This window comes from Myotis nattereri (assembly GCF_964212035.1).
Source record: "Myotis nattereri genome assembly, chromosome: 5".
Taxonomy (NCBI): Eukaryota; Metazoa; Chordata; class Mammalia; order Chiroptera; family Vespertilionidae; genus Myotis; species Myotis nattereri.
In genome coordinates this window covers 21,241,841-21,257,061 of record NC_138080.1, presented here as the reverse complement: position 1 = coordinate 21,257,061, position 15,221 = coordinate 21,241,841, and the positions used below count along the sequence as shown (strand labels likewise).

Here is a 15,221-nt window from a genome sequence, read left to right as displayed (position 1 = left end):
GAGATATGAGCCATCTCTCGGCCAATTTTTTGCTTTGAGTTGCGAGCTAAAATTCGGGTTACGAGCCAGCTTCAGATACCCCACCGCTAGTTTGCGCAGAGAACGTCACAGTGAATGCCACACTGATTAATGGCATTTCAATTCATTGTGTCAAATCAATGGTGAAAATTGATTTGACATACGAGTAATTTGAGTTACGAGCTCCGTCACGGAATGAATTAAACTCGCAAGTCAAGGCCCCACTGTACTAAAAACAGATGATAGGGCATAAGTTACATAACTATGGCCCATAATTAACAAAGGTCTTACAATGTAGGACTAAATAGCAGCTCTTATCTTCTGAAATAAGCATGAAATTTCTCATTGATTTGGCAAATGTGTCATGAAGCCAAGGGGGGTGGTGCCCAAGCTTTACATCAAAGTCACACAGTCCTCTCCCTGTTGAAGAGAGAAATAGCAATTTTCTGGAGGTATCATGGCTTGTGCCCCACGACAGGTCAGTACTTTGAAAATCCAAGGTTCCTAGCCAAGCCAGTTTCCTCAGTCTTGGACCTTTGAGAAAATGTAATTCAAAGTTGGGAAAGGTGCTGGGAGATGAGACCTCAAAAGGGTCATGAAGAAGGAGTAACAAAAACAGGATTCACTTAACTTCTAACCTGGTCCCTTGGGAACAAAGAATCGGCAGGAAATTTTTCCATTCTGTTCAGACCAGTGTGTCCACAGGGAAACCGGGTGCTCAGAGGTGAGAGCAACAATGCAAACAGCATCTAATGAGCAGATAAAGGAGGAGTAATATCTCCTCTGCAGCAGACTCCCAACATGTGCAATGTTAGGCTGGAACAGAACATATTTGTTTCTATTGGGGTCTTAAGTCTGACTCTGAGACTAGTGCATGACTCCTTCCTGCTCTTTTGCCTGAGAACAGAGCTTCCGTCTCCAACATTAACCATCCAGGGAGCAATTCAGACACTACAAGGAGCCCTTCCTTTCAGAGAGTCCCATCCAAGTGAGTCTGAGAGTGCACCAGAAGCTGTGGGAAGATTCAAGGAGTGCATCCCAGAATTTCTCCCTGAGGTAACCTGAGAGCCTAACCAGGCCAGCTCAGAGCTGAGAGACGACCACATCTGTGTGCTAGGTGGGCGAATATATAGTTAATACATTTAGTGTGCTAAATTAGTTTCCTCCTAAAAACATTGCTGTTTGGCATAGAATTCCTTTATATATTCATAGATGGATTTAGGGGAATGGATGAAAATGTATTAATTTTGTGTGGTCAGTTCCATCAGTCTGTCATATTGTGTCTTCTCCTGTTTTAAATGTAAAAAGTTCTACATCTTTATCTTGGGAAAACATTCTTTTGCATTCAGTTAATAATCTTTTCTATCCATTTTCTAAGCATAACAATTTATGTTTATATATGTTTATATATGTTTATACAATTATAACTGTAGATACTGCTTTCTCCACTTCCTTTTAAATGTATATTTTTGTATTTTTATTTCCACATCCTTACACATATATCTGGAATTGAAGACCTATATTGATGTGATTAAAGTTTTATACTTTTTTTCCTTTTCTTTTGAAATTACTTTTAGAGTTTTATTCAATTTTATTAAAGCCATTATGTGACTACACAATATTCAACCATGTTTATTTTCCCTGCCATTTTTATATTATGAATATTTCATACTTTAACAATTTTCCATAAAAAACCACAGATTTATAAAACTACATAAATGAACAAAGTCAGTGAGCTCCCTGCTCATTTGATCTCGCATTATACAAAGAAGGCCCAGTATAATGAAATAAGTGTGCTATGATATCATATTCTTAGGGATAAATATGTGAAGGAAGGGGATCAATTGTTGTGGCATAAGCAGGCTTTTATTTAAGAAAATGTTCGGGGATGATCTGTAGGTTGACAAGAAACAGAACCAGGACCAGTGCCCACCCATCAGTCGTGTCACAAAAGAGATCAAAACTCAAAGCCAAAAATAACAAAGGAAAGATGCAATTGAGCCATATAAACACCAGAGTGACCTAATAAACACGAAAGAGGTGCAGGAATCACAATTAGGTCAGAGGCTGGGAGGACGCTGTGATGAAGCCAGTGGAGCAGTGAAGTTCCAGTCAGTGTGTGGTCCCTTAAGTCTGAGGTAACTTCAGCACCCACATTGGCGCCCTCTTTCTGCACCTGGCCCTCTACTGGGCTCTTCACTCATTACTTTTCCCTCATTAACAGGAAATGGCCTTTAACCAGTTCTTGCATTTCTTGTGCTGAATTCCAGATTTGTTTCACTCTGTCCCAAAATAAGACATGCCTTTTACATTGTTATCCAGAATTTTTTGCACGCACATGCGCGCACACACACACACACACACACACACACATGAGTGAACAAAGGGAACCATGACATGATTATGTACGGACCCTCACTGTGTATGACACACTCTAATGCTTTCTTTTGTGCCTCCTTGATTCCATTCTGTTTCATTCTTACAACTGTAATCTGACACCCTAATGGCTCCTGATCTCAGAATATGGAGAACACTCCTCAAGCCTGTCCTCCACACCTAACTTCATAGAATCCTGGCATAGAATACATGTTTGTTCAGCCACACTAAACTAAATTGGAGGGAGAGAAGGTGTTTGTATAACATGCTATATGCCTCAGGTACTCACAGTCTAGCAAGGAACAAAGACATGGGATTAAATAAAAATCTCCCCATGGGTGCCCTAGCACTTTGATTAAGAGCATGAGAAAGTGACCTTTTCCTGTGTTCATGTTAGAAAAATAAAAGGTTCATGAAGGAGAGGATCCAGTCTCTCTGAAAGAGGAGTTGGAATTTGGAGGATGGAGAGGGGGTGAAAAATTCCAAAAGACCAGTGGGGCGACCCCAAGCAGAGGAAAGTGAGCCCATAAAGGCTCTGAGGCCTGCAGCTGTGGTGTCAGGTGAAGCCCGAGTCAAGTTCAATGTGTAGGAGACCAGTGTGAGGGAGGCCAGGGCTCTGTGAGGGTGGAGCTGGCCCAAAGTTCACAGACACTTGAGCCTCGTGTTTGAAGCTACGGAATTTTGGCCTCTATCTCCAGTGAGGTATCACTAGGGGAGGAATTTAAATCAGAGAGTTCAGTGGTCAGCATTAAAGTTCTCTCTGAGTCAATGTGAGTATTTGGCTAAAGGGGTGGCCGCCTGTTAGATGGGAGAGATGACAGGGAACTGAAATATGTCTGTGGAATTGGAGACCCAGGTGTTGGAAAGCAATATAGACATTTGAGAGGTAGAATAATCAGCCTCATTCCATCACAGTGGTAACCATTCATTTACCAACACGAAGGAAGTACATAAGCTCTCTACATACAGTATATTGATTGTCTGTCCATCATCATAAGCTGTGGATGCTGCAATCTTCACCATCAGGTGAGGATATTAATAATTATTAGGCTGTATACCTGAAACTTAGATAGTGTCATAAATCAATGTTATCTCATTTTTTAACATGGCATATAGTCCTAGTTCTGGCAATTTTGCTCAGTAGTAGAGTGTTTCCTGCACACCCAAGGGTCATGGGTTAAATTCCTAGTCAAGACCACATACCTGGGTTGCATGTTCATTCCCTGGCCTCAGGTTGGGGCAGGTGCAGGAGGTACTCAATCTGTGTTTTTCACATCGATGTTCCTCTCTATCCCTCTTTCTCTCTCTCCCTCTCTCCCCTCCCTTCCTTATACTTTCTCTAAAATCAATGGAAAAAAATATTCTCAGGTCAGGATTAACAAAAAATAAATTAGCTTGGCTAGTGTGGGTCAGTGGTTGAGAATCAACCTATGAACCAGGAGGTCACAGTTTGATTCCTGGTCAGAGCACATACCCAGGATACGGGCTCCATCCCTGGTGTGGTGATGCAGAAGATCTCCAATCAATGATTCTCTCTCATCATTGATGTTTCTCTCTCTCTCTCTCTCCTGCTCCCTTCCTTTCTGAAGTCAATAAAAATATATATTAAAAATTATTTAATTGCTTGATAAAAATAAAGAAAGCATGTAAAAACCATGTAGGCTGTACCAAAAAATATAATTAATTTAAAGAAATGAAATGGTTCAAATGGCCTGCAAGTTTAAACAGCTAATATGTGGTAGTTAAACTGAAAAGTCAGTCATTGAATTACAAAAGGTTGGCAGATATTATTTTCCACTTCATCTTTAATAACCTCCATTATTGTATGTTGTATTTGCTGATGTAGATTGTGTGTTTGTTTCCTTTGTTCCTTTTTCCAAAGGAATGTTCAATCTGGACAGCATCTTGACAATGTAAAATACCACTCCTTTCTCTTGGATAAATTGCTTTTTGTTGCTTCATTAGTTATTCTGGGCATCAAGAGACAGAACTGGGGTTGGAATTCTGCCAGAACCAAGGAGCTTTGCCTCACCTCAGTCACTCAGGGACCATCTGAGCTATTGGATCTTTTCCCCCTTTATGTCCATTTTTCTCTCTGTTTTTTAACCAATTTTTAAAGTTTCTTTAAATAGGGTACACAACATAGCCATAAGAAAATAGAGTCCCCTGTTTACATGTCCACAAGAGGCTTAACAACTGTAATACTACTTCTATATTCTTTTGATACTACTTCTATACTCTTCAGGGTAAAGATAAACTGGTGTTGACATCATTCCTTGTATCATTATTTTTCTAATTATTATGATGGGATGAGAAAAGCCTGGTGATAACATGGCCCCAGAAAGTAATTCATAGTGCACTCTGGTGTGTGTGTGTGTGTGTGTGTGTGTGTGTGTGTGTGTGTGATGGGGCAGTTGGATCTGAGCCCATAGACCCCAAAATGTGTTCCTTAACCATTTGTACACCATAAGCATCTATAGACACAAGCGGCGGACCGTTTTTAATTAAATTCAAAATACCGTGGCAGTTAACTGGTTAAAATACAGATGCCAGAATGTTAACCAACACATGAATATAGAAGGGGAATCCATTAGTGTTTGCAATATTTTTTGAAACAAAATTAATAAAGTGAAGAGAACAGCATGTGAACAAGGGGTTCTTTGTGAGCAAAGAGGCCACCTTGTTCCTTCACATTCTCTGACACCCTCTGTTATTGTTCCCCTCTTGATTATTCCCCTCACCATGCTGGATCCTTTTTGAGTCTTCAATATCGGGAACAAGTGTCATCTCAGGCTTTTGCACTGACTCTTTTCCTGCACCCCTAATAACCTTGTGTCTCCCACTCTGTCTTCCTTGAGGTCCCTGTTCAAATGTCACCTTGTTTGCAGGGCTTCCTGAACTCCCAGTATAAAATAACAGCCCATCCACTCTATTTTATACCTACTTTCTTTTTCTTCACATGACACCATATGGCATGGTATATATGACCTATATTTTGTGTATATTCTTTCATCATCATTATATTTTAAGGATTTTTTTTTTCAGCATCCTATACCCTTTCCCTAGAGATGGCCATTACTCAACATATATTCCTCAAGTGCATGAAAACATTTCTCATTAAAACTGTGTAGAAGAACCAAGATGGTTGCATAGGTAAACACAGTACTCACTGCCTCCCACAACCACATCAAAATTACAACTAAAATACAGAACAACCATCACTTAGAAGTGCCTGAAAGCTGTCTGAATGGAAGTCCTACAACTACAGAAGTCCTACAACTAAAGAAAGCACACCGAGACTGGTAGGATGGGCAGAGGGGCTGAATGGGCTGGTCTAACACCACGTGTGCCATTTTTTAGAGCGGGGGGGGGGGGGGGATATCTTGGCTGTGAAGGCCTCCCATGAGGAGCAAGGGGTCTCAGCCCCACACCAGGCCCCTCAGCCCACGGTTCCAGTGACAGAGAAACGTTCCTATAACTTCAGGCTATAAAAACCAGTGGGAATTGTGGCTGAGTGGCATGGAGGCTGTGGGAGTCCCAGAGTTCCTCTTAAAGGGCCAAAGCATGAACTTACCCAGACTCACTCCCTCTGAGCCCCAGAACTAGGGCAGCAGATTGAGGGGATCATGGGACATACAGAGAAGAATTGGATTGTCTGGCATCAGGGCAAGAACTTGGGGGTGGGTTTCTCTCAGACTGGGGTGCTCACAGAGTTCATTATTCGTATGCTGAGACCACTCCCATCACAGAGCTGACTGGCAGCCATATCTGAGTCTCCATCAGCCTGAAGCACACTGTTTGCTCCACCCTGTTGATTCCCTGAGACCTCACCCCACCAAATTTGCAGCCCCACCCAAGCTATTTTCTGCAGCTTTTCCATATAAAAAGCCAGGCTTCAGACTTTCTAAAATCTCTCAAACAAGCAGCAGCGGCAATCAGCATGCCCTGTACCTCTCAATAAAAGGCCCAAGGCCTGGCACTAGCAGCAGCCTGCCTTGCTTCACAGTTTGGCCTCTCATAGGCACTGGTAAGCCCAACACAAGTAGCAGCCATCTGCAGGTCTCTCTGTGGCTCCTGCCAGGTGGCCCCAGGAAATGGCTAACTTTGCACCTTCCAGGAGGACTCAGAGCCAGTGCACCCAGTGGACAGCTTCAGACCACAGCAGATTACAACTCTACACATCCACAAACAACACACTCAAGGGGCAGACTCATTGAGCACCAAAGCCCCACTGAAGCAAGTCCTGCTCCACAGGGGTATTTCCTTCACAGCAACTCTTCTGCTGTAGAAATAGCTGGTCCTCACAGCCAATTGGCTTAGAGCTCAATTCTTCCCAGTGATTTCAACAGCAATCAGGGCTCAACTACAACATGACTATGCACACAGCCCACACAGGGCTGCACTTAGAGTGCCCACCAGCTCAGGTGACTGAGGAGGCTAAGCCACTGGGCCCTACAGAACATCTACTATACAAGGCCACTTAACCAATTCCAGGAGACATAGCAGCTCTACCTAATACATAGAAACAAACACAGGGAAGCAGCCAAAATACAGAGACAAAAAAACATGTCACAAATGAAAGAGCAGAAGAAATCGCCAGAAAACAAACTAGATGAAATGGAAGCAAACTACTAGATACAGAGTTCAAAACAATGGCTATAAGGATGCTCAAGGATCTTAATGAGAGCTTCAAGGGCCTTAGTGATAATTTCAAGAATCTTAGTGAGAACAGCAAAAACAAGAAAAAGGACCAGTCAGAAATTAAGCATACACTAACTGAAATAAAGAAGAATTTACAGAGATTCAACAGTAGAATAGAGGACGCCAAGAATCAAATCAGCAATTTGAAATATGAGGAAACAAAAACACCCAGTCAGGAGAGCAAAAAGAAAGAAGAATCCAAAAATATGAGGATAGTGTGAAGAGCCTCTGGGACAACTTCAAGTGTACCAACATCTTCATTATGGGGGTGCCAGAAGGAGAAGAGAGAGAGCAAGATATTGAAAACCTATTTGAATAAACCAAAGAACTTATGCACTTATATGCATAGCCCATGGACACAAGCAATAGGGTAGTGAAGACCTGCGGGAGGTGGGGGGGCGGGGGGGGGGGGTGCTGGGAAGGAGCTGGGAGGAAGGAGAAAGGGGGAATGGAAGGTATATGTAATATTATCAACAATAAAAAATATATTTAAAAATAATAATAATGACAGAAAATTTCCCCCACCTGGTGAAAGAAATAGACTTACAATTTCAGGAAGTGCAGAGAATCCCAAACAAGAGGAACCCAAAGAGGCCTACACCAAGACACATCATAATTAAAGTGCCAAAGGTTAAAGTCAAAGAGAGAATCTTAAAAGCAGCAAGAGAAAACCAGTTAGTTACCTATGAGGGAGTTCCCATATGACTGTCAACTGATTTCTCAACAAAAACGTTATAAAAGACAAAAAATATGAACAATAAAATGGCAATAAATACATATCTATCAACATTTGAATCTAAAAAATCAAGATAAATGAACAAGGAATCTAATGAATAAAATCAACTGATGAATAAAATACAACCAGAGGCATGGAAACATGGAACAGACTGACCAATCTCAGAGGGAAGTGGGGCGGGGGGGCAGGAAGGGATTAACCAAAGAAGTTATATGCATATATTCATTACCTATGGACACAAATGGTAGGGTGGTGAAGGACTGAGGTGGGGTGGGAACTGGGTGGAGGGGTGTAATAGGGGGAGAAAAGGGGACATCTATAATACTCTCAACAATAAAGATATGTAAACAAAATAAAACACTGTGTAATCCATGACCACCTTGGGGAAAAGGTCTGAGGAAGACAGAAAATCCTAATCAGAGTTGTCATGGGTTGGGTTGTGTCTTAAAGGCCATGATACATACAAAAAGTATATATTACTTCACTGCAAAATATAATTGTAGCATTTCAACTATATTAGTAATGGCCATTTATGTAAAAGCTAATCATGCTATTTTTTCTTTCCTACTAGTCACCTTCACCACATGGGACGAGGCAATGATACCCCAATTTCAGAATTTCTTCTTCTGGGATTTTCAGAAGGACCAGAATTACAGCCCCTCATATTTGGGCTTTTCCTGTCCATGTACCTGATCACTATGTTTGGAAACCTGCTCATCATCCTGGCTGTCAGCTCAGACTCCCACCTTCACACACCCATGTACTTCTTCCTCTCCAACCTGTCCTTGGTAGACATCTGTTTCACCTCCACCACCATCCCAAAGATGCTGGTCAACATCCAGACACAGAGCAAAATCATAACCTATAAAGGTTGCATCACCCAGATGAATTTTTTCATACTCTTTGCAATGTTGGATGACATCCTCTTGACCATAATGGCCTATGACAGGTATGTGGCCATCTGCCACCCCCTGCACTACATGGTCATAATGAACCCCCGGCTCTGTGGACTGCTGGTTCTGTTGTCCTGGATCATGAGTGCCCTGAATTCCTTGTTACAAGGCACAATGGTATTGCAGCTGTCCTTCTGTACGGACTTGGAAATCCCCCACTTTTTCTGTGAACTTAAACAGGTGGTCCAACTTGCCTGTTCTGACACCTTTCTTAATAACATGGTGATGTATTTTTTAACTGTGCTACTGGGTGCTGGTCCCCTCGCTGGTATCATTTACTCCTACTCAAAGATAGTGTCCTGCATACATAGAATGCCATCAGCTCAGGGGAAGTATAAAGCATTTTCGACCTGTGTGTCTCACCTCTCGGCTGTCTCCTTATTTTATGGTACAATCTTAGGTGAGTACCTCAGCTCTGCTGCTAACCACAGCTCTCACTCAAGTGCAGCCGCCTCCGTGATGTACACTGTGGTCACACCCATGCTGAACCCCTTCATCTATAGTCTGAGAAACAAAGACATAAAGAGGGCTCTGAAAAGATTTTTTGGAATGGCAGGTACAAAGGAGACAACCATCCTGAGGTAGAAAAGGTGGCCTTGATTTTGAGGCTCCAAGGCTCAAAATTAGAAATTGTGATTCTTTAATCAGACTGAGGTTTTTCAGACTCTCTCCTTTTAGTTCTGTCCTTGAGTTTCCTATCTTTGTTGTAACTTCTCTATACAATTTCAGGTACCATTTTATTAAGCTTTCTGCTTTGCCTATTATGTAGACAGTTTTTCCCTTTGTCTTTTTTTCCAACTGTGATCAGAAATATTTGGAAATTTTCATTTACTTCATTGGCAACATTGATGTCTTAACAATAATTTCTTCTCAAATGGCATATATCACTGTAACTAATTTGTTCTTGTGTTCACCATGTGTCCCTCATTCTTTGTACATCGGTACCTTAACTGATCTTCCTGATACTGTAGACTTTATGATTGTTCCCTATAAGTCTCCATCTATTGATAGTGATGCAATAGGACAGGAATGCCTGGGCACTGGCCTGGGTCCTACAACTTGTTCCTCAGACCTGAGTCAATGTTGTGACTAGATGGACCCTTTTGATCCTTATTACAATTGAAACAACCATCATAGAGCTATGAAAATGTAAGCATTATTACTCATAGGTCCTGCAAGCCCAAAAGCCATACAGAAAAGTGTGTGTGTGTGTGTGTGTGTGTGTGTGTGTGTGTGTGTGTGAAAGAGAGAGACAGAGGGAGAGAAAATGGACTTTGACTGAAGGGCTCTGCCTTTACTGGAGGCCAAAGGCAGGATGGCTAGGGTTTTGTGGGTTTGCTTTTTATTTGAAACATAGGAGTTGGAATTAGGGCAGAGGAAGGAAAAGCAGGGTCACCCATATGGTCAGTTATCTAGGTTACTCAGGGTTTTCTAAAAGGGGAATTTTATAATATATTAATTCTTGTGTAAAATTCACAAAAATTCTATATGTAATTCCAAATAAACTTTGCTCCCTCAATATATCCATTGTCTAATGTGAACTTTCTCCTTTTGCTCATATTGAAATTGCTTCTCATTAAAAATAAAATTGCATATATTTCAAGTTCCAAAACAAAATAATTAAATCAAATCCTATATAATAAAGAGCTACTATGCTAATTAGACTGGACAGCGGAATGACCTGGAACGACCAGTGGGCAGGGGACGGGGCTATAAGGCAGCCGGGGCCACGAGGGCCTACTCTTGCACAAATTTTGTGCATCGGGCCTCTAGTTAAAAATAAAAGGGGAACTTCATGGGTGGGGCCAATTGAGTGCTTATGTAGTAGCTGTTTTGTATTCATTAAAAAGACTCAGCTCTATGGCAGTAGCTAAAACCTTGCCACATCCATTCCTGAGAGAAACATTTCACAGTATCATCTCTCATTGACTATTCACATAAACATATTATTTAATAAGTCTAAAAGAGAATACTAGATAATTTTACTTTGCAATTATTTCATTCCTGGTGAAAATGTTTATATTTAGAGAGAAACTAAGATGGCGGCATAGATAAACACCGGGAAATAGTCGCCTCCCACAGCAATTGAAAATTATCCCAAAGGACGGAGCAAACATCGTCCAGAAAAACAGGAAGGCTGGCTGAGTGTAATTTCTACAACTAGAAGACAAGAAAAGCACGCTGAGAGCCAGAGGAGCTGCGGAGGCTGGGTGCAGAGGTACGGCGGCGGCTCTCGCGCGCGCAGAAAGGGGGTGGCACCTGAGGACGCGGCTGTCTTTTTGAATCACAAGCTCCCGACTGCTCTGATCTCCGGTTCTGGGAAGTCTCTGGGGACCCAGGACACATACGGGGAGAGGCTGCTCTCTCAGGCGGCAGCGGGTGAACTTGGGGGCGGATTTCCCTCAGAGGTGCTTGCAGCCATTACGGGGACACTGAGACGCGCGACTCCGGGTGCGGAGAATCAGCCATTGCTTCTTTCTCCGGCCTTTTGACTCCCTGAGACCCCGCCCCACCCGGCTGCGGCAGAGGCTTTTGCATGTGAATGCCCCGGCCCTTTGCAACCTGATAATTACCTAACTACAGCCGGGCCAGCCAGACCCGGAACTTCCAAGAGAAGGCCCAAGGCCCCGCAGCGGCTTGCATTGCTTCACAGCTGAGCCTCTTCGTGGCCCGGCTGTGAGGCCTCAGGCAGGGGCTGAATTAGCACCTCCTTAGATCCAGGAGCCACTGTACCCAGTGGTCAGAGGGGGACCATTCTCCCACTTCAGACACAGCTGCTTCCCACAGCCAATTGGCCTGGAGGTCAATTCCTCCCAGTGATCCTACATCAACCAAGGCACCAAGAGTGCACCAAGAGTGTCCACCCCAGGTAACTGGGGAGGCTGAGCTACTGGGCCCTACAGGACACCTGGCGCGCAGGGACACTCTATCAACACAGGGAAGCAGCCAAAATGCGGAGACAGAGAAACAGGTCACAATTGTCAGAAACGGAGGAGGACAGACGACTGGATATAGAGTTCAAGGCCACGTTTATAAGGTTTGTCAAGAATTTTATGGAAACCGCCGATAAATTTAATGAATCCCTCAAGGAGTATAGTGAGACCATGGAGGTCATGAAAAAGGACCAACTAGAAATTAAGCATACACTGACTGAAATAAAGAATAATTTACAGAGATCCAACAGCAGACAAGAGGATCCCAAGAATCAAGTCAAAGATTTGAAATACAAAGAAACAAAAAATACCCAACCGAAAAAGAAAAAAGAAAAGAGATTCAAAAAGTATGAAGATAGTGTAAGGAACCTCTGGGACAACTTCAAGCGTACCAACATCAGAATTATAGGGGTACCAGAAGGAGAGAGAGGGCAAGATATTGAAAACCTTTTTGAAGAAATAATGACAGAAAACTTCCCCCACCTGGTGAAAGAAATGGACCTACAAGTCCAAGAAGCGCAGAGAACCCCAAACAAAAGGAATCCAAAGAGGACCACACCAAGACACATCATAATTAAAATGCCAAGAGCAAAAGATAAGGAGAGAATCTTAAAAGCAGCAAGAGAAAGACAGTCAGTTACCTACAAGGGAGTACCCATCCGACTGTCAGCTGATTTCTCAACAGAAACCATGCAGGCCAGAAGAGAGTGGCAAGAAATATTCAAAGAGATGAATAGCAAGAACCTGCAACCAAGATTACTTTATCCAGCAAAGCTATCATTCAGAATGGAAGGTCAGATAAAGAGCTTCACGGATAAGAAAAAGCTAAAGGAGTTCATCACCACCAAACCAGCATTATATGAAATGCTGAAAGGTATTCTTTAAGAAGAGGAAGAAGAAAAAGGAACTCTTACCATTTGCCACAGCATCGATGGAACTGGAGAGCGGATAAATACCACAAGATCTCACTTATTTGTGGAATATAATGAACAACATAAACTGATGAACAAGGACTGATCCAGAGACGGAGAGGCTTTGATTGGACTGTCGGGCCTTGGAGGGAAGGTAGGGGAGGGTGGGGGCAAGGGGGAAGGATCAACCAAAGGACTTATATGCAAGCATATAGGACTAACCAATGGACACGGACAACGGGGGGGTGAGGGGATGAGCGGGGGGGGGGGGCGGGTAGAGGGTACACATATGTAATATCTTAATCAATAAAAAAAAATAAAAAAATAAAATAAAATGTTTATATTTAGGGTTAAAGCCTTTTACTTCAATGTAAATTGTGCAAGCTCTTTACACAGTTTATAGAGTGAGAGCTGGTTTCTTGTTGTGGTTTTGAATTCCATACTTTCAAACATTGGAGTTTCTGACAAAGTTTTTTAGTGTTTGACAGTGTATTATCTTATATATGTGTAGATATATTGGGGGAATGTGTGCATTTTATAAATTTTGTGTGGTCAGTTCTGTCAGTCAGTCATATTATGTCCTCCCATTATATTTTTTAATTTAATTCTTTATTGTTTAAAGTATTACATATGTCTCCTTTTTCCCCCATTGACCTCTCTCCAGTCATCCCTCCCCCAACCTCCCCAGCACATGTCCTTACCCCCCTACAGTTTGTGTCCATGGGTTATGCTTATATGCATGCATACAAGTCCTTTGGCTGATCTCTCACCACGCTCCACCCTCCCACACACCTTCCCTATGAGGTTGGATGGTCTGTTCAATGCTTCTATGTCTCTGGATCCATCAACAAAGCAAGAGAGCCCACTGCATGGGAGAACATATTTGCCAAGGTTACTAGTATATCCGATAAGGGTTTAAGCTCCAAAATTTATAGGGAACTCATACAACCTAACAAAAGGAAGACAAACAATCCAATCAAAAACTGGGCAAAGGACCTAAATAGACCCCTTTCAAAAGAGGACATACAGAAGCCCAAGAGACATACGAAAACATGCTCAATGCCACTAATCATCGGACAATCAAAACAATGAGGTACCATCTCACACCTGTCAGAATGGCTATCAATAAATCAACAAATGACAAGTACTGACGAGGATGTGGAGAAAAAGGAACCCTCGTGCTGCTGGTGGGAATGCAGACTGGTGCAGCCACTGTGGAAAACAGTATGGAATTTCCTCAAAATATTAAAAAATGAAACCCCCATTATATTTTTTAATTGAACTTATTGGGGTGATGTTGGTTTGCAAAACCATGCAGGCTTCAAGTGTACAACTCAAGAAAACATCATCTGCACACTACACTGTGAGCCCATCATCCCAAACAAAGTCTCTTCGTTTCCATTTCCCCCCTTTTTGCCCACCTCCCCCTACCCTCCACCCCCCTTTCTTTCTGGCTATCACCACACTGTTGTCTGTGTCTATGTGTTATGCATATATGTTTTTGGCTAATCCCTTCATCTTCTTTCTTCCAGTCCCCCCTCTCCCCTCTCCTCTGACAGCTATCAGTCTGTTCCACACATCCACGTCAATATTTCTATTTTGTTCTTAAGTTTATTTTGTTCATTAGATTCCACATATAAGTGAGATCACATGGTATTTGTCTTTCTCTGAATGGCTTATTTCACTTAACATAATAATCTCCAGGTCCAAGGGTGTTCGAGATAGTAATGAGGTGCCGGAGGCTAAAGCAAACAGCAGTTAGCATATTAATGCAAAAAGAAACATTGGAAGGCCAATGGACTTTGATATTCAGCAGGGCTGAAAATCAGCATAATATTGCCCTGTTGTGGGCTCAGTGGCTCAAGGCAATTCCCTAACCTGATAATCCTTATACTGTTTACCAAACTTTACCTTTGACCTGCCGGTATGCATTGCTAAAGGGCAAATGTGTATTCAAGTGAATAAAAAACAGACCAGTCCAGAGGTCTGTGTGCCTTTTTAAGAAAGGGGTCTCCACCTGGCCCCCAGTGCCTTCTAAATTCATAAATTCATATTTCTTCTATAGCATTTTCATTTGTGCATTGGCCCCTCCTTCAGATCCTGAACCCTGCCGTGAAGGTCATGGAAATGGGGTAGGTGGATCTTTAGTGCACCTCCTCTCAGATCCAAACTGGAAATAAAAATAAATTGGGGAACATTCACTATGAATTAGCAACTGAAGACTAGCTGAAGAAGAGACTTAAAAAAATAAAAACCCTTATATTTATTTATTTTTTAAAAATTTATTTTTTATTTTTAATATATATTTTTATTGTTAATAGATGACAGATGTCTCCCATTTCCCCAACCCCTTTACCTTCTTCCTCCCAGCCTCTACCCCCCACCCCCACCCAGGTCTTCATCACTCTATCGCCTGTGTCCATGGGCTATGCATATAAGTTCTTTGGTTTATCTCTTCTCGTCCCCCCATACCCACATCGAGGTATGTCAGTCTGTTCCATGCCTTCATGCTTCAGGCCTTATTTTGTTGGTCAATTCATTTTGTTCACTAGATTCCACAGATAAGTAAGATCATGTGATATTTGTCTTTCTC

At 42.2% G+C, this 15,221-nt stretch overlaps 1 protein-coding gene across 1 annotated transcript; it reads left to right on the top strand.

The window, feature by feature from the left end:
- Positions 1–8,332: 8,332 nt before the first annotated feature.
- LOC308519438 (olfactory receptor 7A10-like) lies at positions 8,333–9,369 on the top strand (the record flags this gene model as incomplete). Its single annotated transcript, XM_081091425.1, has 1 exon — positions 8,333–9,369. The coding sequence occupies exon 1, from the start codon at positions 8,416–8,418 to the stop codon at positions 9,367–9,369; it is 954 nt and encodes a 317-aa protein (XP_080947551.1). The 5' UTR covers positions 8,333–8,415.
- Positions 9,370–15,221: the final 5,852 nt, after the last annotated feature.